The sequence below is a fragment of the Dromaius novaehollandiae genome, chromosome 1, assembly GCF_036370855.1.
Source record: "Dromaius novaehollandiae isolate bDroNov1 chromosome 1, bDroNov1.hap1, whole genome shotgun sequence".
Classification (NCBI taxonomy): domain Eukaryota; kingdom Metazoa; phylum Chordata; class Aves; order Casuariiformes; family Dromaiidae; genus Dromaius; species Dromaius novaehollandiae.
Genome location: NC_088098.1, coordinates 10,357,307 through 10,384,839, shown reverse-complemented (window position 1 = coordinate 10,384,839; position 27,533 = coordinate 10,357,307). Strand labels below are relative to the sequence as shown.

Genomic DNA, 27,533 nt, shown 5'->3' with positions numbered 1-27,533 from the left:
GCCGTGGGGCGGCCGCGGGTGCCCCGGGGGGAGCGCAGCGCGGCCGGGACCGCTTCGGGGCGGGCCGCGTTCCCCGCCGGGCCGCTTAGCGCGCGGCGGCCGACCCGGAAGCGCTCGCCGGGCGCCTCCATGCGCCGGCTCCTGGCAACCGGCGAGCCCAGGCGAGTGGGGGCCGGCGCCGCGGCCGAGAGCTCTCCGCTTCCCTCCGCCGCGCCTGGGGAGCCGCCGCCGCCGCCGGGCCGCCGCCATGCTGCGCGGGGCGCCGGAGGGGCAGGTCACGGCGGTCACCAGGGCGCTGTCTGCCGGTAGGCGCCGCGCGGCCCGCGCGCTCCCCCCTGTCCCCCCGCCCCCTCCCGCGGCCGTTGGCGCGCGCGTGCGGCCGGGGGGAGGGGCGGCGGCGGGCGGCCGCGGCGCGCTCGGTCCCGGGCAGCGGCGGCCTGGCTTCGCGTTACGCGGCCGCTCGCGGGGCTGCGGCGCTTTTAAAGGCCTGGGCGTTATTTTAGGCCGCTCTGCTGCCAACGGTTGCTCCCGCAGAAACGTTAAGTTAGGCGTGCGCGAGTGCTCGCAGAGCTGGCGCTTGTCCCATTTTGAGCGATTACCCGATCGAAATAAAAAACCCCGAGAAACACCCCCAGGCGCCTGCTCGTAGAATCGCTGAAGTTAAACATCACCCTCCAGTTTGGAGAGCTCTCCTGCTCCTTTACGCTCACGTAGTCTCCTCACGCGTTTCACTCGCACGTTTCCTCGCTGCTTACTTAAGGCCAGCGTAAAAGCAACCAGTCAGATTTCGTTGTCAAAAGAAAGGATCTGTAAAAGAGTTAGCCTAAGCGTAGAGGCAGCCGATGTGAGTTTGGCTTTGCTGCTGTTATCTCCTGTACTAGAAAAGCTAAAGGAAGGTATTAAGGTAATTTAACATGCGTGTTCTAACCCGAAGGCACGTTTCAAGGTTTGAGAATAAGTTTGGAAGAAACCACGTTGTGGACACATGGTGTGATTCTCGCACTCTTTAAAATAATCCTGTTTTCTAAAACAAAGTAGAAGATTTAGCAATCTGTAATTTTATGGTGTGGTGTACTAGAGATTATGGGCTTTGATTGCTAAGAAAAATGTAAACCACAAAAGTGAAGTTAAGTTGCTCTTATGTTTTTGCTTGTAGCATCAGTACTCTGTCAAGTGGAACCTGTGGGAAGATGGTTTGAAGCATTTATTAAGAGGAGAAACATAAATGTTTCTGCCTCTTTCCAGGAGCTAGAAGATGAGAAGGAACTTTCTGAAGAATCAGGGGATGAAGAACTGCAGCTTGAAGAATTTCCTATGTTGAAAACGCTTGATCCAAAAGACTGGAAGGTATTCAGTTGATACAGATGGTATTGATTATTTTTGTGGGAAACACTCTGGCAAAGCTATCTGCCATTCCCAGCTGCTAAAACCCCCCTTGACCCCCACCCCACCCCCGATCTGAATCGTTCTGCATCCCTTAGTGTTATTGCTGGGTTTGTATTTTCCATGCATAATCAGCTGTTGAGGAAAAACTCAAGTGCACATCGGGATAAGATCCTAGTCTTCAACTGTTATTTTTCATATCGGTGCCTGTAAGCAGTAAAAATGTCTCTTCCCCCTGCTACCACCTCCCTTATTCTGAAATTACGTCAGCGCTCTTGATATTAAGCAATACAATTTTCCATTAATTGAATTTTGCAAGATCCAATGTTTTAATCTAGCTTCGATTAAGCCACTAGAATTCCTATAATAGTGACTTACTTTATAGATTAAAAAGTCAGTAATTATGGTCTTTAAGATATTTGTTTCTGTAGCGTTTTCTAAGATTTATTTAGAGAGAGAAGAATCCTGCCTTTTGCTTTTAAAAGATTGGGGGGCAGGGGAGGGCAGAAATGTTTTTCTGCATGTGTTGTGTTGTGCCTTTTTAGGTCACATTTATCAGTATTCATTGGAGCTTTTTTCTTCCTCAGAATCAAGACCATTATGCAGTTCTTGGGCTGGGAAATATACGATACAGGGCTACTCAGAAACAAATTAAAGCAGCTCGTAAGTACCTTTCGTTCATGAGCTTACCTCTCTCTCAGATCTATAGAGCCGTATTTCACATATAAACACATATGTGTCGTGAACAAGCATTGTGCTGTTCACACAGGCTTAAAAATGCCTGCTATTTGATTTGTATTGCTTGCCAAACTTTTAAATTCACATCAGAGTTCCAAAATCCACAGACCTAAAACTAGTTAATTCAAAAAAACTCCGCTGAGTTCACATCTCAACTTTCTTGTCCAACTGTGTTTTTGTCAACAACAAGAGACTAGAATTGCACCTTTTTGCTTCAGGCTCAGGCAGGCTCAGAGACAGACAGAGAAATGACACTAGCCCTGCCATATTTGTTTCAACAGGTAGTTACCTTAAAGCCCCCTTATCATGGTTAACTGCCATGTTAATGCTACTCAATGTTTAAAAAGTATACTGCTTTTATTATTCTAATTGGTAGACTGAGTGTTCCATGGGAATAGAGCAGTAGCTCTTGAATTTTCATGTCATTCAATATTGTATTAATACTTAGACCACTAAGCAGCTTGGTTTTGCTCTGCTTTGGTCATTTTGCCAGGTGGAAAGTGTTCAGTTCCTGTGGCTGGATTTCTGGGGTGTTACCAAGCCTTTAAAAATTGTTTAGTCTTGTGAGGTTACATTTCCCTGGCGTTTCACATAAGTAAGCAATAAAGCTTTGAAGTGCCAGTATGCTGCTTAATGATATCATGGGTCTGTGTCTTAAACCATGAAACATGATTCACAAGTTCACTCATGATGTGGGGTATTTTGTGGTACTTGCCTATCAAAAAACGATGTGTCAGGCTTTAGAGCTATGTTCTTTTCCAGAAAGCAATGTGGCCAAGAGTCAGCTTTGCAAAAAGAGTGCAAGTATTTAACCGAGGAATATTTAAAAGCACTCTGAAGGCTATGCAGTGACCTTTATGAAATAAGCTGATGGTTTTGTGAGTTGATTATGCAGACGGTTGTGTGTGTAACTGTACAATTGCCATCTCCAGTGGAATCACAGCCGTAGATTAAGTTACACCCAAATGCAGATGAGTGGAAGATAGTTCCTTTGGACTCCACCAGTTGAGTTATGGCAGTGTACCAGTGTACCACCTAGTAGCAAAACTGTGGCAAGCAGCTGTGTGTGGTCACTAAGAGCACACAGACAAAAATCATCTTTCACTTGCAGCAGTGTTACCTTGTGTTTGGAGCTCGTTAAGAGCATGCTCAGCGAATTACCAACTTTCATTACAGTGTAGACACAGTGAATTATGTTGCCTCTGGTACTTGATCGTGTGTTGGAGTTTTTAGTAGTGCTCCTGTAGATCATGTGTTAATACCACACAGAGTACCATGTCTTCTGTTGATGATTAGTGTTCTCTTAGCACAGAGAGCAGGAACTGTCTTTAGGTCCTAACGGCACTGAATTAGTACATGCTGGTGTACTGGTGATGTGAATTTTCTCACTAGTATATCCTGTGCTGTTCCTATTTTTAACAAAGGATACTGATTTATTTCTCAAAAAGCAGATGGCTGTAACTACTCTGATATTTTATTGCCAGCCAAGGAGGAACGTTTTATGTTTCATGAGCACTGTCACTAGAACTTTTGGCAAAGAAGCCTGTTTAAAATCTAGTTTTATTGTTTTAATGCTAAGACAGCCTTGGTAAGAACTGTAGTTGATACTCTGTATCTGCTAGTTATAACTTAGGAATTAAGGCCTAAGCAGAGAAGTAACTTGAGCTCAAAAAATCCTCTGTGTGTGCTTAATTTTATCTATTTTAAGAACCATAGGGTATGTGCAGCAGTTCTTGCAGGCTCATTGCTGTAGTTTTCTTGCAAAATTTCATCTTGGATTGTGTTCAGAACCTGAGGAAGGGAATAAAATAAAAATTGTATTCTAGCTGAACTACTTTGCTTTTGATTAGAAATAACAACTAAGTTCATATTAATTATTTTTCTTTATTTTTTCAGTGTGATTACCTAGGGAGTACACAGGTTCACTTATTTCTGTTACCTTCCTGATGGTAAAAAATTTCTAATTAGAGAAATACCCATTGGAATGTATCTGAAAATCTACAAAGTGCTGGTGATAGAACACTTCTAAATGTCATATATCTATTTGCTAGATAAATCCATGGTTTTGAAACATCATCCAGACAAGCGAAAAGCTGCGGGGGAGCAGATAGGAGAAGGTGATAATGATTACTTTACCTGTATAACTAAGGGTAAGCATTCCCCTTTTCTTATTGGATCCTATTTCAATGTATTTGATAATCTGAGTCATATTTGTAGTGCTTTATTAGGCATGTCATTCTTGCTATTTTTGAAGAACTGTTAATTACTACAAAGCTAAAGAAGCTCTTTTCCATTTCAGTACTTCAGTACTTACTGCTTCAGTAAATAGGGGTCACATTTTTATATTTTCCATTTGGTTAGAAACAGCATGAGAATGTGGCTGTTGGTTTGCCATGCCACTTTGTGATAAAACAAAATAGTTAATGTGGACACTTGTAGCAGTGTATGCAAAGATGAACCACTCGAGGTAGCCACATATCTGGAATAAACCAACATGCTATAAACTAATTACTGGAAGAAGCCAATAGTAATAGGAAAATCTGAATTCTAATGTGCTTCCTCTGCCAACAGAGCATCTGTTGATTTGATCTAAGATATCAGTTTCTTTAGCTGCTCTCCTTTGCCTACAGATGACTGAGTGAACTCAACTGAATAGCATTTCCCTTCTTGTCTGTAATGTGATAGCCTGAAACACCACTGCTGGCCAGTTCCAAAATTTTAGGAAGTATTCTAGATGTAACCAGGCTTATCTCTCTAGAATTACTGGGGAGTTTGTGGAGTTCATCTTTTTTTTTCTTTTTTTAACAATTTTTTTAGTAAGACCTGTGGAGGGGAAAAAAACCCGGAATTCATCAGCATGTTTTAAACTTTTTTTTTTTCTGCATGACTTCTTATAATTCCAGTTAAAAGGTTGGATGGTGTTATGTTAGATAAGCTAATGATGTTTTCAGCCTTTTTAGAGATATACTAAGACATTTAAAAAACAGACAGAACAATTGACCAGAACCAGATTTTTTTGAGATGATATTCACAAATATCACTGGAGTTGTGACTTGGTTTCAATTTGAAACAGAAAATTCCTAATATCTGAAAATTAATGGGGATACCTGTTTCCCACCTGTTCTGCTGACCTTTATTATTAAAACATTGGGAAAGCCTGCTTCAGAGGGAAATTCAGAACTTCAGGCAACACAGAATTGCAGAATTGCTACTGCCTGTTGCTGCCTAGTTAGCCGAGAGAAAATTATGTCTGTAGTTTCGATCCTGATGGAAGCTGGTAGATATTTATAATTGGAACACTCTGTAGCTGAATTCAGGTATATGCTATGTCTTCTACCTGCAAAGAGCAAAACATGTTTCCCAACAGCCTACAGTTGAAGTATACAAAAATAGATAGAAAGGAAAGTACAAAGTGGCATGGAAGATGAGTGATACTTCTAGGCAGTACCTTGGAGGAAAGAAATGCCGTGGTAGGAAAGGGGAATGTGGAATAGGAGAGAGTATTTGGCAATGGAACATAGAGAAGAAATTTGGAAAGGCAGGAGTACATAGTTGGGGTTCAGAGCTGGGATGGACAAAGGAATGAGTGGGAGATGCAGTGCTAAGGGGAACTAAGTATGTAAGAATAGAATTGGAGATGTGCATGGAAGGGAAATCTCTCAAGTGGAAGAGGAAATATGGATGTGCACAGAATTTCTTGCATCAAGAAAATGTCATGAGAGTATATGAGGCTTCTAGCTTGTAATGGAGAGGATAATTGGTGTCATTCAAGGCACTGGCAGAGGGAAGTCGAAGGAAGTCCCTTAAGCAGAGGGGAAGGAAAATTGGCCCACAGCAGTTTATTGGGTCTTCCTTCCTCCCTTTCTCCATTAACATGTGCAGTGAGATCAGTTTTTCTAAATTTCACCTGCATGATGCAGTGTTCTCTCTCTATGGATGCAGCCAGAGAAGCCCATGAATGACAGCAGCATGAATTTCATTCCTTTGATCAGTTCTCGCTCTTGTTGAGAAATAGTGGATATTTGTAGAACTGACAGACACAGTAATTTCACACTTCCCTGCAAAAAGCCATGAGTTTACTAAGCTACTGAGTGTGTGATTTCTAGGTTATGATTCAGTAATATGATGTTCCCCAACTGCACTGCATTGTAAGAGCAGGAAAGCTTGATGAGAGAGTGTGCATGCTTTGGCTAATAGCAGTGTGTTGTTTTATGCCATTTCTTGGTACAATTTTGTCATGCCCTGCAAAAATTCTAATGAATGGTTCCTGTTCTTGCCAGTCTTGAAGTCATATTAATGCAGGACTCTGTCTTAATAGACAGCTTTTGAATTTACCTTCAAGAATCTGGTTGCAGAATAAAAGCCTGAAGATGTCATGCCCACACTCCCAGACACAGAATGGAATTTACTACAGAAAATTATTTTAAAGTATTATCTGGTTTGTTATATTTAATGGTTAAATGTGTCATTTTTCCTAAGTATTTTCTTCTACTTAGTTTAAAAGGAATTGCCAGCCATGTTATTTAAGGCATCATCAAAATAATTAAATAAAAAGGTGTACAGAACAGTGATCAAACACAAATCCACGAGCATCTTTTTAAACACTTAGAACCTTGTCTGTAACATTCTGGCCTTGTTGGAAACACTCATTTTTAGTCTCAAGTTTTATGGGTTTTTTTCAGCTTATGAAATATTATCTGATCCTGTGAAACGACGAGCATTTAACAGCATAGATCCTACTTTCGATAACTCTGTACCTTCCAAAAGTGAAGCAAAAGAAAACTTCTTTGAAGTTTTTTCACCAGTTTTTGAAAGAAATGCCAGGTAAGCTGTTTCAGACTGCCTTTGCTGTTGCTGGAGAATCAGCGTTTGCAAACTCTTCTGGCATTGCGTTTGTAACAAGTGTCATTTTAAGGGATGCTGGAAAGTGCATTAATTTGGCAGAAATTTCATACAGTTAAAAATAGTGCATTCTCAATTATTTCCTTTTAAATCTCAACTGGTACACTGATGGCATTGAGTCTGACCCATAAGCTAAAGCACTAAGTCCATTCTGAGCTCCCTGTTGCTTCTGTCTTTTTCATATTACACATTGTTTCATCTTAAAATTATTTACTATACCAAGTGTGTATATGCTACTGAATAAAAACTTCTTTTTAGGATTTTCTCATAAGAGTGAGACGTTAACAGAGGACAGTAGTTATAGTCATGATTTAGCTAGTTAAGAGGAGATAAATACAACTATCAGAGTATTTGTTGGTTCTCTCTTTTAAGGTGTGTTATGTTTTTTTCTGCTTTTGGTTTATGCTTGCCAATTAATTTTGTATTAAGGTTGTCACAATGGAAGTCCATACCAAGTTTATTTCACTTTTTACCAGTATGAAAAAAATGTTTTATTGTGTGATGCACTTTACAACTCATTTTGAACAATCTCTTGCTTCTTTTAAGTAGATTTATTGAATCTCTATCAAATATTCCAGAGATTCAGACCTTCTAGATCTGTGGTTGTCAGATGGGTTGTTCCCTTCTCTGCTTGGAAATGGGATGCCAAGTCATGAAATAACAAATTCTGCCACCTGTGGAAGATTTCCCTCTTTGTGGGGAAAGAAATGGGATGGAGGGAGTGCGTGCATTATTCTCTCATACTCTGCTAGAATATGTGGGAAGTGTAGCCTACCACAGAGTTGAGTTATTTATAGAGCTCCTTTTGTCCACTTTTTGCAAGCTCTTCTACCAGCAGAGTGTATGTGGTGAACGGGGGCCCTGGTACTAGTCTTACTAGCTTGTGCTCCATCAGGCCTCCTTGTGTGCACACTGAACTCAAGGTGCAGGAGTCTGCTTTTTTTGGGGAGCCTGCCGTAAGAATGCACAATCTGGAGAATATTTAGAGGGAGCTTCTGTTTTCTTCCTCTGCCCTGGTGCTTTTCTATATCGTAGGATGGAACCTCTGCTTCGATATTTTGATTCTGTACTTAACACATACCATGTTTTGAAGTAGGTTTATATATGTTATTTCTTGAACATATCAATTTATTTTCAGGTGGTCAAATAAGAAAAATGTTCCTAAACTTGGAGACATGAACTCTTCATTTGAAGAGGTAGATGCATTCTATTCATTCTGGTAAGTTAGCTGATACTTCCGTTTGTATTCGCACTACAGCCACTCGAGTGATGTAAAGGCTTTGCACACCCTTCTGTATGCAGGTTGTTGGCTCTGGTCTGTTCTGACCTGGTAATGCCATGAAATTACCTCACAGCTGTTTGGTGCTTTCCACAAACTGAGCTGGTTTTCTCCTAGCTAATACATCTACATTGTAAATTCAGCCAAAGCTGGAGCTTTTGATGAATCTCTGACCAGAATGGCTGTGAACTGAGTTGGCCTGGAGACTAGAGCAGGGTTCATCTCACCTAACTTGTGTTTTCAGTGGAGGTGTCTGTACCTCTACTAGGTGTTTAAACTCCCCTTTTAAAGGGAGGTCTCGTCAAGTAAAGTCAATGGAGTTTAGGGCTTGATGCATCTGCCAAACATGGATGTCTATATAAAGATGAAATTAATTTTTCTGTAAACTGCATAGACTGCATTGTATCTCAATTGCCTATAATGTGAGCTCAGACAGTTGCTCTGTAGATGCTTAAAAATTGGTGAGATTAATCCCATCCTAAAATATACTCTCTTTCCTATGCAGCCAGGGATGTGAATTGTTCCTTTGAATAGCATTTTGTGTTTTGAATTAACACAGTGGAATCATTTTAGGTACTAATAGTATAATTGCTTAAAAAACCCTAATATTTAAAAAGGTACAGTAGTTGTAATAGTTTTGCTGTCATCTTTTAATTTTTTTTCTAATTCACTTGTTATTTTGCATTTACTGTAGGTATAATTTTGATTCCTGGAGAGAGTTTTCCTATTTAGATGAAGAGGAAAAAGAAAAGGCAGAATGGTATGTAAGTAAAAAGAAATTTGACAGGAGACTGAGAGAATGATACAGCAAGATTTTCCAACTTGCCATTAGACTGTAAGTCAAAAGAAGGAAGGTAGAGACTGAACCAAGAAATGGAATTCCACTCTCCCAGCCCAGAAATTAGTCACAGATTTGAATGACCGTGGACTGACTCTGCGCTTCTGCTTCTTAATTGGTGTAATTGAAGTAATTCTTGCCTGCGTCACATAAGTATTTCTGAGGTGCTTTGAAATCATTCTACCAAAGAATGTATGGGTATAAACACACATCCTGTGTGTTCATGTAAGTTCAGACTTGCAGCTCCAGCAAACCCCAAAATGCAGATTAAACCTGGAGCCAGACCAGTTGATGAGTAAGTAGGTATCATTTTTCTCCCCAACTCCATATTAAATTGTGCTGAGACAAGTGATGTTTTCTAGAATTTAGAGAGACTAGTTCTTATGGCTTGATGTATATAAAAGTTGCATGTTTCTTGATGTAGTGGCAGTAGCTGAATTACTTAGTCTATGCTGCAGTTGGAAATTACATTCCGTTTTTATCCTTCTTATAGTCATAAACACAGACTGTTCCAGTTAGAATAAAGCACTGGATCACTTAGTCTACCCTGTATTTCACACGGCACTATCTTTCACTCAGACCAGTAGCTTGCACTACATAAACCTCTTCATCAAGAAAGGCATCCAGGTTTGAACAGAAATCAGTTGTTAGAACGATTAGTGGCTTTGTGGCTGAAATCTTTGCCCTATTTCCATTATGAATTTTCTTTAAGTTTTTGCTTAGGCATTTGTTCCTCTTATACCTTTTCCTGCTATTAGATTTTTTCAGCCCCTCTGTACCCAGTGTTCTCTCTTACAAAGATTCTATGAAGGTACGTTTATCAATTCCGTATTAATTGCATTTTTGAAAAAATAAACAGATTAAGCTCAGGGCCTCTCATTGAAGGGCTCTTGGTTATTTATATAGCTCTTTTTTGTGTTTACTCCTGTCATTCAGTGTCCTTAAAAAAAAAAAAAATTAGACAAATGGTATAATTAGAGACAGAACTACATTTCTGCTTCCTGCTCTTCTGTTAGATTTTCAAGATACTTGTCATCTCTTCTTGCAAAGGTTATGTTGCTTGTTTGTTTTTATCCTTCAATCTGCTACTGGAAAGGTAGTCCCCTACTCCATAACAGGTGTTTTAATTTGTTCTTAGGTGTATTGCTCCACATTTGGTTGCATGAATGAGGCTATACAGACTGCACTAAAAATTTTCATCTTTTCATGACAGCACTGACAAGTATTTTCAGATTATTGTCAGCCATTTTTAATCTATTTAACCTGAGCTTATTGCATCATGAGTTTACCAGAGTGTCATGGTACTTCACAGAAAGCATTAAACATATCCAGTGCACACAGGTTTATTTGACATGACCTATTTTCTGTAAAATCATAATAATAGGCATTAATTATACTGCTGTCCCTTCAATAAACTATATAGCTGCATTTCTGTTGTTTTGTTTGGGTTAGATGTTAGGTCAGCAAGTGGTTTGTATTTTGGAAGTCCATGATCTCATTCTCTGCAATGACAGTTGAGCTGGTTGTGATGTCAGGTGTTTTGAAATGTTTGGTTGTTCAAATGCCTAGCATTTGAACATGAGCTTGGGGCCTGGAGCTCCTCTTTTTTTAAAAAAAAAAAATTCTGTTTTGAAGTATTTGGAGAAAAGCATATGTACAAGGAAACTATTTAAATGTCTGCTGAATTTCTAACAGACTGTTACTGACACTGTAGGATATTAGTGCTGAACTAACTATGCTTTTCCTTTTTAGTCGAGATGAAAGGAGGTGGATTGAAAAGCAGAATAGAGCTGCCAGAGCGCTGAGAAAAAAAGAAGAAATGAACAGAATCAGGACACTTGTTGGTGAGCATATAAACTGCTCTTTAAAAAGAGAGATTGGTTAACTAACAGCAGAAATCTCCTCCTATATTTCTGTTCTTGTGTACGATGCCTTCTTTCTTCTGCCAGACAATGCGTACAGCTGTGATCCCAGGATAAAGAAATTTAAGGAAGAAGAAAAGGCAAAGAAAGAAGCAGAGAAGAAAGCAAAAGTAGAAGCGAAACGTAAAGAACAGGAAGCAAAAGAAAAAGTAAGTTAACTTGGTTTATTTGGATTGAAAAACCCTAGTTCATTCACACCTGATCCACTGCTTCAGCTTCTAGATGTGTCAGAAAACTTAGAATTACATTGGGGTTTACAGATCTTTTGTCTTTAATCTGTCCCCTGTACAACAGGCAGTGCAAGACTACCAGTGAGCCTTTTGAGAATGGGATGAAAACACAGAGCACAAATCTGAAACAACAGACTTCTAAATTTGAGGTTTTGTTGTTGCAGACACTTCCTCTGGTTTAAAGGCAGTCATTACCATCTGTGGCTTAGTTTCCTTTTTCCTAAAATGGATACAGCTGCTTGCCTTATGGTTATGTTCTGTGAATGGTTGATCAGTGGCTGATTTCAGAGGGCTCTGAAAACAGTACCAGAAATGTAAGGTGCTAAAAAGTCATTTAGATAAAACTGGAAAATTGCAAGGTATTATGCTAATAGTGGTGCAGCAGAAATGCTGAACCACTGCATTTTTCCAAGCAAGTACTTTTGGGGCAGGCATAGGAAATATCGTATTGTTCCATGTCTTTATTTTAAAGGAAGTCAAGAATTATAAACTAGGGGTCCTTACAGTGAGTGAGGTATTTGCATTAATGCCAATTGGTGTACATTTTACCCTCTCTCGAAATCCTTGAAAAAAACAAATATTAAATTATTGATATATTCCAAAAAATGGAAACTGCACATTTTAGTACTGAATGATTGAATGACCTATAACAGTGTGAATTTTCTTTTCTTTTTCTTTGATTGCAGCAAAGACAAGCAGAATTAGAAGCAGCACGTTTAGCAAAAGAAAAGGAAGAAGAAGAAGTTAGGCAACAAGCATTAGTAGCAAAAAAAGAAAAAGAGATACAGAAAAAAGCAATCAAGAAAGAAAGGCAAAAATTGAGAACAACATGCAAGGTATTTAAATATTATTATAGTGAAATACAGATTACGTTAGTGAAGTTGTTGTGCTTGCTTAGATCAGACCCCTCTGCATGCTTGTTCTTACAGCCAGAGATGGGGTTGAAAACTGAATTTACTAAAAAGCAAAATACTAAAACATAGTGATCATACAGTTTTAAGTTATGAGCAAAGCTGGCCAAATAGGCCCAAACACAGCAATGTCGAAAGAATGCTTGTGTGTTAAGCCTTTGTCTGAAGATACAGGACAATAAAGTTCAAGGTAGAACATGTATTTCTGCTTCCAGAACTGGAATTACTTTTCTGATAATGAGGCAGATTGTGTTAAAATGATGGAGGAGGTGGAAAAGCTTTGTGATCGTCTTGAACTAGCAAGGTAAGTTTTCCTGACCCTGCTTTCTGCTCATTTTGATATCCATCTTTCTACTAGCTATCCAATGTAACTTAATAATTTATTTTTAGTCTGCAATGCTTGAATGAAGCACTTACATCCACAACAAGGGAAGGAGGAAAGGCGGCTGTAGTAAAACAGGTAATTATGCTGAGTGACAAATCAAAATAACAGAATAATTAGACTTGTGAAACTTACCTGGCTGAATCTAGACAAGATACAAGACACAACACAGTTGCTGTGGAACTCTGCCTATTAAACATAAAGACCTGAGCTTCAGAGTCCCCAGACAGACTTGGTTTCTGCTCCATACATACTGGATGGAGTTCAGGACTGGTAAAATAACATGTCCCAGCTGAGGAAAACTTAGGCATTTTTCCACTATTTGTGCAGCATACAGAAAGAGAGGAATTAAAATTTCCCCAACAATGGGTAGCAGTTACCTAGAAGGGAAGGAGAGCAGTCTTAGCCTGTTATGCAAGAAAGATTCTCCATCTAGTCTCCATGACCCAGGGCTCAATCCACAAAAGGACTTAAATGCTGCAGCCAGTGGCATGTCCAAGGGTCAGATTTACTCAGCTGAAGACTTAAGGTTCAAATCTCTCCTGTTCTTCAGGTGACTTAAATCCAATCTCCCAGTCTCCAGGAGAGCGTTCCAAATATTGGACACTCAACTTTCTTTCTCTGTTAGAGCTGTTCCACTTTCGCAATAATAATAATAATCTATGAGATAATTTCCCTTTTGCCAGATTATGAGATAATAGCAAGAAACCTACTTTGTGCATCCTGTCAACAGGCTTAAGTCCATAGCTTTTTACTATCACCAAAATGTGAGTGAGCATACTCAGAAGCAGCTACATTAGAGTCTCAAGATGTGGTTACAGTTCCCAAAGATATGTGATAGATAACTTCTGCTGAATTGCTTGCCAACAAGCTACATATGGCCATCAAACTTTAAGTAAAAGTACTAAGAAGCTAAAATATGAATTGTTGCAATTAATGCTTTTATCTGTATCAATATAGCTAACTTGCTGCAGCTTTCCATACAACTGAAGCAACTGAGGACTTTTGACATCTCCAAGCTTAGGTAGCAGTTATGTTGGAGGATTTGGGGGTTATTGTTTTGAACATGGATGTTGAACTGTGCCCACTTGCCGCTTCAGGTTCCTAATCCTTTTGTGGATCTGTCCCTTGGTGTCAGACACTGGCCTAGACATTCCCATTATATTCAGCACTCTTGCCTTAGTCCTGGGAGTGTTCTTTTCAGTTGCTAATGAACTTGTGATGGATTCCTGCTTTGGCTGCTAATTTGGGATGTCCAAATTCATACATATGATGGAGGAAAATATTACTGGAGCAGGTAGGCTCCATTTCCGTAGGTATAATGTACAGGGCAGAAACAAAGCAAAATTCAAGGCTCAAAGCAATCCTAGAGCGAGGGATGTATGTAAATGTAAAAAACGATGCATGTTTACCATTTTTTAGATAGAAGAAATAAATGAACAAATAAGGCAAGAGAAAGAAGAGGCAGAGGCTCGTATGCGCCAAGCAACAAAGAGTTCAGAGAAGTCAACCAGCGGTGGTGGAGGGGGAAGTAAAAACTGGCCAGAAGATGATTTACAGTTGTTAATTAAAGCTGTGAACCTCTTCCCAGCAGGGACTAACTCAAGGTACTTCTTGTTTTCAATGTTAAAAACCCTACTAAGAATGTTTAATTAAATAACAAGCACAGTACAACTTATCTTCAGGCCTTTTAGGGAGTCCTGCTAGTCCTACTCAGATTTCCTTTGCTTTGGCTGTTGAGCAGCTGGTGGTTTGTTTTCTCTTGGTAGTGTGCACTACCTGTGACTAGCGATAGATCTCATTTCCACCCTGAACTTTGGCCTCAGTCCATCAGCAAGATTGTGCCTCGGCACATGCCTGCACAGGTCTCACTGTCAGGTAGGCTCCAGTCATTAGAGCACAGCTGGAACAGTGACAGTGATCCAACTGGGTAGGAATGCGATACATTAGCTACTCTGTATCTCTGCACCAGCTCAACAGCGAATGTGAGGTCGGTTTCTCCTCTACGTGATAGGAGGAAAACATGGAGGAAAACATCCGGAGATATGAGTTAAGTGCCCCAGCTCTCTTTTAGGAGAGAGACAGGGAAAAGAGAAAAGCTGGGATTCACAGCAAGCAGCATGAGAGATCCGCTTACTAATAAACTTTAAGGACAGGGTGGAATCTTGTCCCTTTCCAGGGGTGAAATGCTTCCTTTCACTTAGGACCCACAGACTTAAAGCCTCTATTAAAAGTACTAAAATCTTGTATTTAAAAAAAAAAAGTCATACTCTTTGTAGATGATAGAGGTGATACCAGTACTTGTTTCTGCACTGCACCTCAGCAGTCAAAGTACTCATCTAGGACAGAGGCCTAGCTAAGAGTCTCCTGTCTGAGCAGATGCAGATCTTCCCCCTCCATTTTCTAAGCGTGCTAGTCCACTGGGACTAGCGGTGTTCCAGCACACTCCTGTTGAAGCCCATTTACCTGATGAAGGGTGTAGTCTTTTGGGGGTTGCGGAAACAGAGTTAGCATCTGCTCAGCTCCTTCAGTGCAACAGCAGTATTTCATGTCAGAGGTGCTTAGGGTAAGGTAAGCAACAGCTGGGCAGAGTTTTAAGGATTACAGTTTTGTACTTAGGCACCTATATTCTGCCCTCTCCTTTTTCTGTATCAGAACCCAAGAGGTTCACCCAACTTGACTGAATTCTTAAGGGTAATTTCTGCATTGTGACCAAAATGTCAGACATAACTATTCTGGAATGCAAATGAGATTATTTAACATGAGAGTTTGTACATATTTAAGTATAATTATACTTACTTAGGACTTGGTATAAATATGTTCAGCTGTGTGCAAAGGCTTGACTGAAGCTTGTAGGAAGATCGCCTATTATGTAATACAATGTTTTCTCCTTTCTATTCTTGCTTTAGGTGGGAGGTTATTGCCAATTATATGAACTTGCACTCTACTACTGGAATAAAACGAACAGCAAAAGATGTCATCAATAAAGCAAAGAGCCTCCAAAAACTTGGTATCTTTATTAGCTTACTTTTGTAATAAGATGGTCTGCATCCTTCTATATGGCTTGATTTTTCTTTTTTTCTTTGAACAGCATTTTGTTTCTATTACAAGAAAATGTTCCCTATATCCCAAGAACAAATGTAGCTCATGTAGAGGATTTAGATGAGCATTTCTGTGACCCAGTCTTTTCAGCCATGAACTACTAGTAGCTATGCTGTAAGTTACCACCTGATGAGTGAACCTCAGGCATTCTTTTAATCTAACTTACTGCACAGATAAATGTCTAGGCCAAGTTCATTGCCTGGGCTCTGCTACACTCAGAGTGAGACAAATTGGCCTCTGGAAAAGCTCTCTGCTAAGGACAGCATCTAAAATAAATAACTGATGAATCTGTAGATGTACTTTTTAAAAGATGAGTGGGACACCTAAATCAGTGTGGCTCATCTCCTCCTGTAGTAAAGGGAGCCTAGAGAGATTAGGATACTGAGAACAGGCTCTGAAGTAAGTTCTCAAGGAAAAATGAAAACATTCCACTACAGGAAAAAACGTTTTAAAGTTGTTTCTCCATTCCAAACCACATAGCCACCCAAGGAAGACCTAGATTTTCCTGGTGTTCCTGGCTACCCCTCTGCTACCCTGGTAGTCTGGATAATGCATGAGTTTTGTGCCGCAACCCTTACTTGAAAGAATAATCCCATTTGATTTTACTGAAGTTGCAGATTCAGGCCTAAGAGGATGGGGAGAAAGTATTCCTTTGAGCAATATAAAGAAGGATAGAGATTGCAGAGCCCCATGCTTAGCAAAATGTATTGTCCCCTGAAAGATTTTATCTACCAGCCTCTTTATTAACTTTTTAAAGGGAAGAGGAATATGTTTTTTGATTGTGTGAGTATCATTTTTAGGATAATCTGCTACACACTGTATTTCTTATTATATATGGCTTTAATTTTGTTGCAATAATTATTCTGTTAAATGTCTCTTGCTTATAGACCCTCATCAAAAAGATGATATAAACAAGAAAGCATTTGACAAATTCAAAAAAGAGCATGGTGTTGTGCCTCAGATGGACAGTGCTGCCCCCTCAGAACGATTTGAAGGTAAGGCTGAAAATGGAGCCCTTCTCGCAGGGTTCTGTCCCCTGGTCATAGTGTAAGTCTAAGTAAGTTTGGATTACTTTCTTACACACTTACTAGCTTACAAACTTAGGTATGTATTAAATGATCCAAACTCTGGTGGATTTGTTTGCATGTTTCTGGCACACACAGTACAAACCAAGGTTGATTAAACAGTTACTGATGGTTTGGAATGCTTTCCAGATGGGGCGGGAGGCAAGTCTGGTGCAGGCTTCTGGGGTACTGCTTCCTCAAGCTCTTCCATTCCTCAGAGGGAGCTACATCAGGGAGGAATAGGCCTGAGGGGATGCGTTACAGATACAGGGTCATCTTTCAACCAGGCTTTGCTCTCCTCTTATACTCCAGACACCTCCCATTAGGCTTTCCAGACACTTGCAGAAGGCTAAGTGTTGCCTTACTCAAAGGGAAAGCAATGTTGGTGCCCTAAGGATGACGTCTCACAGAGCAGCTAAGGTGGTTGAACACCTGACTGCCACCAAAAGACGTTACCTTCCTACTTCTCTGTGCCGTATTTAAAGTTCCATGGGCCGCTTGGCTACTCAGGTTCAGATTTTTTTTTCCCTTCAGGTTTTCAGTGCTGGCTTGCCCTTATAGATCAGATTAGTTTTATCACAAAACTGTACCCTAAAGATGCATTACACTACAACTGTAATTTTTACAGTGTTTTCTTAAGATTACCTTGGGCTGCCTTATTAGATATCTCATTTCTTACTGTCATTTTTGCATTTAAAAACAGGCTCACCTTTAGATACATCTCCTTGGACTACAGAAGAACAAAAGCTTTTAGAACAAGCACTAAAGACTTATCCAGTAAATACTCCTGAAAGATGGGAGAAAATAGCAGCAGCTGTCCCAGGCCGGTCAAAAAAAGATTGCATGAAGCGATATAAGGTAAGGTTCCTCACCCACCTCCTTCTAGGATTGTTGTTAGCCCAGGTTTTGTCAGAATCCATTGCTTTTACTGTTGCTGTCCCTACCCTAAACAGCAAACTCCAGTGTAAGGTGGAGCCTTTTGGAAAAATACTTTTTTGGTAAGACACTTAATACAAAAAAGAGCAGTTTAGAGTTTTCACATATTCACAGTGAAATTAGTGGATCTGGGAGCTAGTGAGGCAAGTCTGCCTCCTAAAATTTTCTTGCAGTTTCATAGTAACTTCTTGTAGATGGTAAAGTCCTATCCCTAGCCTCTTGTTAGGGGTATTACAGGGAAAGTAGATAAGCATTTACCCTCAAAAGGATGTCAGTTTTCATTTATTTGTTTCTAAGAGAAATAGCTTTAAGGTATTAAACTGTCTAGGTTCCTCACTCTGTCCCCAGCTAGAATGTTAGATAAGTGGGGTTTGTTTATTTGTTTGTCTGCCAAATCCTCCAGGAACTCGTTGAAATGGTCAAGGCGAAGAAAGCTGCTCAAGAACAAGTGATGAATGCTACTAAAGTCAGGAAATGACTTTTACTGACAATCTTTGTTTTATAATAAAAATGCAAATACTGTACATGTTTTCATTCTTTCCTTAATTATACAGATATGCAGGAATATGTGTGGTGCTTGAGTTTTAATCTTCTCAAATGCATTTCTCCAAGTCAAAAAACTGTTGAACAGGAGTGAGTTCGTTCTTAAGACTCAAACATACTGAAAACACTTCTTATTCACTAAACACGAAGCCAGTACATGCCACTGCAGATTTTGTTATACTCTGGAAGTTGTTCAATTGGACCTGGAAGTTAAAGAAAGTCAGCCATGACACATGCTAAACTGATACAGAATGGTGTGAAGTTATGGGAGGGTAGGGGAACTTATGCAACATACCTATGGCAGCAACTGCAGGATGCTTATCATAAATGTACTTTGTGCAAACTTCTCTAAGAGTCTGGGCATCAATAGCCTAAAAAGGTTGAAGAGATATCCTTATTACCCATCCTAGCTGAGAAAGTATGAAGAGCTACTGATCTTATTTTTGTATAATCCAGAAGTACAGGCAACAGTAGTTGAAATTTTTTCCTTGACATTACAAAGATTAGACTGTTTTCCCTTTCCTGTAACAACTAGAAATTTAACTGCTACAGTAAGGGCATAACTTAAGAATCATAACAGAAGCACCACTCACTTCAATTCTTGCCTCAAGTTCTGGAATTGGGATTCTGCGCTTATAACACAGCATCTGTCTTCCAATGTCTTCACAGATTGGTGTAGACCCTAAAAAGGGAGAAAATGCTTCAGTTATCAGCATACAATTAAAGTAAGAATAAAAAGTGCCACTTAAGTCTCACCATCAAGCTGTAGCAGCATATTTGTCTTTAGAAGATTTTTGGCTCGAGCTACTTCATTTTCTGTAACACTTGTGCAAAGTCTTATCCTGAAAAATAGTTTAAATCCACAAAGGCATTAAATAGTGCAAACCTGTAGCACACAAGATTGCCTGTGATAAAGAGCTGCATGCATCTACTGAGGCATGTCTTTCCTACAGACAGCAATAGAAGTGCTTGATATAGAAGAAGCATAAAAGTAGCGGTTTTTGGAAGTATCCCACTATTCAGCCAAAGAACCATTTCTTCCCCTTAGAAGGGCTGTATTTCATTTAAGATATTTTTAAGTACTGTCTATATTTGTTATCTTGATAACGGCTGTTGGTAAAATAGGAGCCAAACAATTATAGATAACCCAGAGGCAATCTATTACTGCCTGGCTCTTGGTGAGACAGTGAACTGCATCAGCTACATCATGCTGTAAGACAGATGCCTTTACTAGAAGGACAGAGGGATGCATTAAATATTTTAATGCATGCCAGACACAAGAACGTGTACTCTCACTAGAGCTCTCTGTATCACCACCAAATGAATAGCTGGTATGTTACGTGGGACAGCAACTGCAGAATGGGTAACTAGTAATGGGATCTGAGGGTAACTACACATTCATTACTCAATGTGCACTCTTCCAGTCGTCTTATGTGCAGTTCATGGGTGCTATATACTGACCTTCAACGCTAAAAGGTTTGACAGACATTTCCCTAACTCCTGTCACTTGAAACTCAAAAGAACTCACTGCCATGTTTTCTTGTACAAGGAGCCCTATTACATTAACTGTAGTTAATATTTATTCCATGGGGAGAGCTAAACCTCTAATAATTCGCTCTGAAATAAGACTGCCAGAAACTGGCTGCTGGGACTATCCACCTTGAATATCAGAGTTCAGAACTCGATCCATTTTTTTTTTCCAGGCAGGTCTAAACAGAGAAACAAGAGTGTCCTCTTTAAACAGTTACCATTTTTAAATAAAATTCCTCCACTGAAAACAAGGTTTTCAGAGAAACAGTTGTGTCCTTACCATTCTCTCTGAACAAAGTGCACCATGTCCTGAATAGTGGATGGCTCGCAAACCATATAGAGTCCCCAAAGCCCTGTATCAGTGTAGCAGGTGTTGAAGGATTGGAAGCTATGACACAGGTTACCATGGCAGGCAATCTGAGCAAGTTTACTGGATAAATTCTGTTGAGGCAAGAGAAAACATGTTTCATGAAGTTTTTTGAAAGCCTACTAGTTTCCTCCATGGCCCGCTGTTTTCATTTCAGTGGTAACAGAAGAGGCAGTAGTATCACAGGCTCCAGAGGAAGCTACAAGGTTAAGCATCAACTCTCATCTCAGACAGCCTCTTTCCTTATATGTAATCTCACACTTCTAACCAACAGCTCAGATTTACGTCAGACTCTAAACAAAATCATAAAGCTACACAGGTTCAGGAAAGGAATCGTTTATTGATACCCCCCAGTTCTCATGGCATGTAGGTATGAAACATTCCACTTGGCATCGGGGCTGGCTGACCCCAACTCACCTCCATTTCAGTGGCTTTAGCACCACTTGCTAAGACTTCCTACATCTTGGGCAACAACTTCTTTCAGACTCCTGACTGGTTTCCCTTCTCCCACTCCAATAAAGGGCCATAAAGTCACAGAGCAACAGTAGCACCAAAGATGTTTGAATGGGTCCATGCTGGCAGTACCCAAATCAGACAAATCTCACCAGTCAGCCAGCCTCATTAAAACCAGCAAGGTGCGCGCAGGGTCACTCACCACGCCTCCTCCAAAGGAACGATCCCAGTTACCTATCAGAGTATTTGCCACCATAAGGGGGATCGTATCTGGGTGAGACCAGCCAGCTGCTTCAACAGATATTGCGATGTGTGCCAAGGGCATCTTGTCATCTCTTATACGGATCTGTGGGAGCATATGAAAGTAGCTGTAGTACAACCTGCACACAGTAATATACACGGGAAGTTAAATATCAGGGGACATATTTCCACTAAATGCACGGCGTAAACCATGCATATATAGAACCAAGATTTAAAGCATATGAAGCATTATTTAACATTAGCCTTAGCTCGTCTTCTCTTTAGGGAATCTCAGAGGACTTCACCAACAGCAAGCCTAAGGCCACATGTAGAGAGGGCATTACGAATCACTTTATGACAAACAGCAATGAGGAAAGGTGGCGATTTTCAAAATATGAACAGAGCTGGAACTGGAATGCAGATACCTCACTCCCCAGCCACGTCCTTTAAAACACTACTTCCCAACAAGTGAAAATGCTGCAGCAGCGTAGGCAAGGGGGCAAAGGGGAAGTAATGGCAGTGGCAAGGAGCTATTTCTTCAGGAACTGGCAAGGCAGAGAAAGTGGTGGCAACGAGACTTGCCCAAGAAAGTTTGGAAGAAACTGCTCTAGAAACCAGTGCTCTAGTTGCCCTCCTTGGAAGCACAAAACCTTTAAATCTGCTGAGTATGAGGTTGAGCTCTCCTCAGCAGACAGCCTGCATCAGTCATGCTCACAGGGGATGTTAGAGCCAGCCCAAACAGCCATCTGACAGCTTACCTCGCTCCCTGTGAAGCTGCAGGGTGGCAGGGCTGGCAGTCCTCCTTCCGGAGCAGACGGCAAGTTACCAAAATGGGATTTCGCTAGATCAAGCAACTCATCATGAGAGACCCCTGAACAAAGGCGTTTTACATACATTTTAATGTTACTCTGTAAATAGTTCATTTATTGTTGTGCAATTTGAAGTCTCAATTAAGTAGCAATTTATGGTTCCCCATCTCAGAAACCACACTTTTAGATCCCTCACTTCCATTATTGTGCAGAGCAAGATCATCAGGATCACCTTCCTTAATTCTCTCCAATAGCATTCTATCAGTATTACACCCAATCAAGCTCTCTGCTCTCAATTCCAAGCCTCGCTATTATACCCTCTCTTTCTCTCTGCTTTTGTTTGCTACTCCCCTATTTGTGTTGAACTCTAGGCCCTTTTCTTGCCCACATGGAAGAATGACCTGGGTCCTCTCACTCCTAGTTATTGGTTTAAGAATGTTTCTGAAGTATTACTAAGGAAAAGAGGGAAAAGAATTTCAAAGCGTATAAAGACACAAACAGAACGTGCTGGACTAACAACGAACTTCCAGGAACTACTGAACAACAGGTAAATCATTGTGTTGTTTCCGGAAGCTTAAAAGACCTTGGTTTTAAACACAGCTTCACATGATTCAGGGTGAATGTCTCATACGAACCTCCAGCAGCAGCCAGAACTATTCTCGGTCCTTTATAGTGTGTTGTTATATACTCCACCAAGTCATTACGGTTTATGGATCTGAAAATAGTCCAGGAGAACATCACTACAGTGTCAGCAGAATTTATTACAGGAAGAAGAGATGCATGTAGAGATAATACCAGAATAATTTTAAATTCTGCCAATGCACAGAGTATGCATGGAGGCAGGCAGCTAGAATAAGAGGGACTTCCTGAAAAGCAAATAGGAACTTGATCCATTTGGTCTTTCAAAGCTCTTTTTGCTTCCCCCAAAGGAGTGAGAATTACAACAGTGCTCCCTGTTGAACTCATGCAGGTGGAGACAGTATCCACTGCTGATCTCATGACAGTTTTAAAACAACACGTTTAGCAGTCTCCTGGTCTGCACTGGTATAAACAAGTCCTGAATGAGCAGTGTAAACAGTTGCGTTTATGGTACTGCCCGACACCTGACTGATGGGGGAGGGGAGCGTTTCTAATTTTGTGGCAGATGCATTCTTAAAAAACAAAAGAAAAATATGGCAAATAATAAAGACATGCAGTAGATATCTGAAGTTCACATACCCTCCGATGCCTCCATAAAGGGGAATTATGGCAATTGGGAAATTCTTACAGTTTTATCCAATGCAACCTTGACTACCTTCCAGGATAAAAATAAGAACTGAAGTTGTTCCCTACATTTTCAGGGAAGTCTTTGAAATATGGAAATAAGGAAAGTTACCACACAATTAGATGTAGGCACATTTCGACATACTTGATGTTCTCAGTGGGTCCTAAAATTGTTCGTCCCAGGGCTGTTTTCTGATAGGCTGTGGCATGAAGGTAATCAAAGACAACTTCTTGTAAATTGGTTTCGACCTCCTGCATCTCTCGAAGTATAACGCCTCGCTCACGCTCAATCTCTGCTTCTCCCAGGGTGCTATTCTGAATTATATCAGCAAGAATTTCCACAGCTAATTGAAAACACAGATGAAAATGCAAAGCGTATTTTCAGACTACCAGAAAAAATTGATTACAAAAGTAAAACCCACCCCTGAAGCCCAGAAGGCCCAAGAATAGCTACGAAGTTTATTTTGGAGTTTTAAAAGAAATTCTTTAGCGGGATGCTAAAAATGCTAAAGTTTTTCTTCAGAAGGGACAAGAGGCTTGCTCTGCAGGAAGGGAAAAGCCCAAAGGACATTTTCTTTTGGGAATCTAGCAAAGATGTTTCGTATCAGCTTCACTGCTGGCATGCTCCTTTCCAAAACTGCATTCTGACATTCCCTGTGAAGTTCAAGAAGGAACTTTTTCCTCCTTTAAGGAAGGGACTATTACACCGAAAAAGCATCATTCTCCTGTGTTACCTCATCAGGAGCTGGGTAAGCATTTCATCCTTTGCTGCTTTTCTGATGAATGAAAACAGTTACCTCTTGGTAAATCTTTGGAAAAAGCCTTTGCATAATACACTGTTTGTTCCCTGGATGTATAGGCGTTCAGGTGAGCTCCCATGTTCTCAATCTCTAGTTCAAGGTCTAACTGAGATCTCTTTTTTGTCCCCTGAAATAAAACAATAAGAAAGTCAAACAAGACCCTTTAATCCACCTTCCATTATTTCTACTCCTTGTCTACAAAAGTTAAGGCCAAGACCAAAGAATGAAAAAGTCTTCTGGAAAGAAAACTGGCACATTAATCTCTCCAAATGGGAAAGTCAGATATAAAACCTACTACATTCCCAAAGGAAAATAAAATGCTAGCAAAAGAGGGACTATGTGTCTGCTAAGAATATTAAAACAAGTGCCTTAAAATTAGACCTGTGCTACTAATTCATAGTTGTGTATAAGCAATACAAGGACTTGATCTTTTCTAATTGGAACCAAAATCTAAGCTGTTTCCTTTTTTCTTAATTTGAAAAATTTATTCAGAAGATTCTGATAAAGTTCTTATCACTGATCTTTAAAGACCAATAACTCAGAGATTTATTTTAAATTTACAAAAATCAATATTCATACTTGCCTTGAAAGCCATATGCTCCAGAAAGTGAGCAGTTCCATTGTTCTTCTCATTTTCATACCTGCTTCCAGCATCAATCCAAAGTCCAACCTCATTGGAGAAAAAAAGAAAATCTTACGATCTGATAACATGGCTTTGCTCCTTCTTCTGTATGAGCTACACTTAGATTTTCAAGACCTATTCTGTAATGGCCTTGCCCTTAAAGAAACCAGGTTTTCAGGAAAAAAATTCCAATCCTAACAAAAATCTAATCACAAAAGCCTTGACTCCCACTTCCCAGCTTAATTTTTAAGAGAAATTGTTAACAAAGACTGAAAGCATTCAACTTAATTCCACAAGAAAATGAAAATGCATGAATACAGTTATGAAAAATAGTCTCATTACAAGTTACACCTACTGTGCATGTTGAGAGTCCAGAGTCTTCAGAAGCTACTTGCAAGCCATTTTCCAGAGGAGACACCCTAGTCTCAGGAACATTTAAGACTACTTTTGTTGCTGCCTTGGAAGCTCTGAACCTGCCTGTTCCAATATGTACACACTGTAAGGAAAAAGCATCTGTTATGCTCTGATTGTAAGTTATATCCTAGGAAAATCTTCTGGAAAATACATTCCTGAACTTAAACATAAGTACTGGATTTTTTTTTTAAAGCATGTATTTACGGAAAAAAAGTTAAGGAAAAAGAAAAAGTTAACACTGATTTATTCACCACTACTTCACATTAGGGATGCATTAACCTCACTCAGAAGAAAAGCATGAAGGGAATTAAAAAGGAGTGAACTGCATCTGCCTCCCTCCAACAAAGCGTTCTGACTGAAAACTGTCGTCACCCAGCCATCCGAGTTGTACAGCAGTTCTGCCAGTAAGAGCCTGCGGGACCTTGGGTATGTCCCTTAGCATCTGAAATCTTTTTAGGTATCTGCTATCTAAAGCAAAACTAGATACAGCTCAAGGGCCTACGTGAGGGCTGCAAACTGCAGTCACCTTTTGTTCAAAGCAGGGCCAGAATTGAAATTGCCACCTTTATATAATCATCTGACAGTTAAAGCACATTAATCCAGCCTGGGGTGAGAGAGAAAGGAAGAGGGTTTAAAAAAAAGAAAAAAAAAGTTTTGTGATGTTGAAAATGAGTAATATGTTTAAATATGTATCCCAGATGAGTATTTCAAGCAATACACTTTTCAAAAAAGAAAAAAATTATTTTAAGTGTATGAAATAAAGATCCCCCTCACTTTGTGACTGTTCTAAACCTGAAAGTAGAAAATCCAGCTCTCACCCACCAAGGCTAGAGGTAGAAGACTGCGGCTGAATCCCAATAAACTGGGTGTCTCAGAACTCAGGTATCTCAGGACCTCAGGATATTTCAGATTGGAAGGGGCCTCAGGAGGTCTCCAGTCCAACCTCCTGCTGTCAGCTGCAGGGTCAGGCCAGGTTGCTCAGGTTTTTGTCCAGCTAGGTCTTGAAAACCTTGCGGGATGGGGAGGGGCGGCACAACCGGACCAGCCTGGCCTCGTGGTGAAAGAGCCTTTCCTTACATCCGGTCTGAAGCTCTCTGTTAGGCCCCCCCAAAGCCATCTCTTCTCTGGGTGAGCGAGCCAGCTCCTTCGGCCTCTCCACACCGGGCCAGTGCTCCGGCCCGAACGACGGGACCGGCAGCCCTCCACGGGGAGCATGGCGGGGGGAGGAAGAGGCGAGCTGTGAGCGGGGCCTCCGGGCCCCTGCGCCTGGGCAGGGCAGCGCAGCGCAGACGGGTTCGAGCTTTCTCGGAGCAGGCCCCTTGCCCGGGCCGCAGACTGCTGCCGCCCCCTCGGCCTCAGCTGTCCCGCTGGGGTGGCAGGCGCCCCTGGCCCCGCACCGCCGGGGGCGGCGCCGCTGCCACGGTGCCCCACGGGGGACCGCAGGGGGCAACAGCAACCGCCGGGAAAGGGGGCAAGCGCGGCCAGTGCCGCTGCCTGGGGGCGCCCGGCACCCCCGGCCCGCACAGACCCGGCAGGGCCTGCAGCGCCCGGCCTCGCCCCCCACCGCCGCCCCTGAGCGCTGGGTCCCCCCGAGGGAACACCCGCCCGGCGGCCGCCCACCCCCCCAGCCGGCCTGGAACTACAACTCCCACCACGCACCGCGGCAGCCAATGCTGGGACTACAAATCCCGGCATGCACCGCGACAGACCGCCATTATCCACCCCCCCCACCCCTATTCCAGCAGGCTGAGCGCCAGCATAAGGAGCCAGCGGGACGCTCGGTTCCCCCCAACTCCTTCCGCTTCTCCCCTCCGTCACCTACCCGGCTCCCCGGAGCGCATCCCTGCACGAGGCGACTAGCCCAGGGCAGAAAAAGCCGCTGAGCGGCTAGGCGACCTGTAGACGCCGCCATCTTGGTGAGCGGAGAGGCGGGGCGGGCGCAGGCCCGGGGAGGGCGCGGGGCGGCCTCGCGGGGGCGCCGCCGTGGAACTGCGCTAGAGGCGCGCGGCGCCAACGGATCGAAGCGATGGCAGGCTGCCGCTGGGCTGTAGCTTGCCCCTTTCCTAACCCTCTGCCTCCGTGCCAGGGCGATAATCCCTGCGTCCCCTTGCGGCGCTGCCCGGCCCGTGCCCCCTGGCAGATCTGCCCCCGCGGGGGGCCGCGGCGGCCTGCGCGGTGCCGGCCCGGCGGTGGGGGATGGTGCTTGGCCTCTGGTGCAGGCAGACTCTTCCCTCACTGGGGGAGCGGAAAGATTGTATTCCTCACAAAAGGGCCGTTTGTTCCATAATAAGTATTTTCTATGGGAGGCTCCAGCAAGACACGTTCAAACCAAACTGATCCTGGGCTAAACAACTGTAAAGACGTGTAAAATGGGGCGAAGTTGTAATGACCCTGCTCTTCTATGCCTGTCCCACAGAATAGCGTGATTCGGGGAAGCTGGATTTCCTCTCAATAAACCATTGTTAGCAGTTTCAGTAGCCATAAAGTTGGGCATTTCTTTAGTTTGTAACCTGTCGGTAGAGCTTATCGCTGGCGGATGTTTCTTCAGGCAACTCCCAAGCCCGTGTTGTGCACGCGGTGCTGGATGGGGGCAGGCTGTCCCGCGGTTGAGGGCACTGTGTTTGCTGTAAGCAGAGCCATCCTAACTGGGGAAGTCTGAAACTACGACGAGATTATGATCTAAAGTCTTGATTTAAGAAATATTCTGGATATATGCAACGTACCTAAGAGCTGGGACTGCTGGAAATCCTGAGGCTCCATCCGCACTAGTGAGTTACCTGTTCCACTGAGGCCACGGGGCAGGAG

The 27,533-nt window shown here is 41.8% G+C and overlaps 2 protein-coding genes across 3 annotated transcripts; one reads left to right on the top strand and one right to left on the bottom strand.

The window, feature by feature from the left end:
• Positions 1 to 77: 77 nt before the first annotated feature.
• On the top strand, positions 78 to 18,211 carry DNAJC2 (DnaJ heat shock protein family (Hsp40) member C2). 2 transcript variants are annotated; one of them, XM_064505363.1, is made up of 17 exons: positions 78 to 305; positions 1,157 to 1,347; positions 1,971 to 2,046; positions 4,173 to 4,271; positions 6,804 to 6,945; positions 8,162 to 8,242; positions 8,997 to 9,062; positions 10,893 to 10,984; positions 11,090 to 11,211; positions 11,979 to 12,128; positions 12,419 to 12,507; positions 12,594 to 12,663; positions 14,008 to 14,192; positions 15,495 to 15,595; positions 16,575 to 16,682; positions 17,455 to 17,609; positions 18,091 to 18,211. In XM_064505363.1, exons 1-17 carry the CDS (start codon positions 248 to 250, stop codon positions 18,163 to 18,165), a joined length of 1,860 nt encoding a protein of 619 aa, XP_064361433.1. In that variant the 5' UTR covers positions 78 to 247; the 3' UTR covers positions 18,166 to 18,211. The 2 variants fall into 2 exon arrangements, with proteins under 2 accessions (XP_064361433.1, XP_025953452.1); XM_026097667.2 differs by lacking the exon at positions 78 to 305 and adding an exon at positions 472 to 904.
• On the bottom strand, positions 18,155 to 26,689 carry PMPCB (peptidase, mitochondrial processing subunit beta). Its single transcript, XM_026097669.2, has 13 exons — positions 26,551 to 26,689; positions 24,670 to 24,810; positions 24,276 to 24,362; positions 23,690 to 23,819; positions 23,038 to 23,236; positions 22,265 to 22,344; positions 21,579 to 21,691; positions 20,783 to 20,926; positions 20,041 to 20,201; positions 18,987 to 19,072; positions 18,824 to 18,912; positions 18,526 to 18,601; positions 18,155 to 18,433 (listed from the first exon to the last, which is right to left on the bottom strand). The coding sequence occupies exons 1-13, from the start codon at positions 26,638 to 26,640 to the stop codon at positions 18,369 to 18,371; spliced, it is 1,461 nt and encodes a 486-aa protein (XP_025953454.1). The 5' UTR covers positions 26,641 to 26,689; the 3' UTR covers positions 18,155 to 18,368.
• Between the last annotated feature and the right edge of the window lie 844 nt (positions 26,690 to 27,533).

Bases quoted from the DNA above. Each gene is read 5' to 3' on its own strand.
- DNAJC2 (XM_064505363.1), top strand. From the start codon at position 248: ATGCTGCGCGGGGCGCCGGAGGGGCAGGTCACGGCGGTCACCAGGGCG. The intron at 306-1,156 runs GTAGGCGCCGCG...TTTTGCTTGTAG, and splicing joins CACCAGGGCGCTGTCTGCCG to CATCAGTACTCTGTCAAGTG. The intron at 11,212-11,978 runs GTAAGTTAACTT...CTTTGATTGCAG, and splicing joins AACAGGAAGCAAAAGAAAAA to CAAAGACAAGCAGAATTAGA.
- PMPCB (XM_026097669.2), bottom strand. From the start codon at position 26,640: ATGGCGGCGTCTACAGGTCGCCTAGCCGCTCAGCGGCTTTTTCTGCCC. The intron at 21,692-22,264 runs GTTCGTATGAGA...GCCTTTGTTCAG, and splicing joins AGTTCTGGCTGCTGCTGGAG to GGGTCTCTCATGATGAGTTG. The intron at 18,602-18,823 runs GTGAGTGGTGCT...CAACCTTTTTAG, and splicing joins AACTTGAGGCAAGAATTGAA to GCTATTGATGCCCAGACTCT.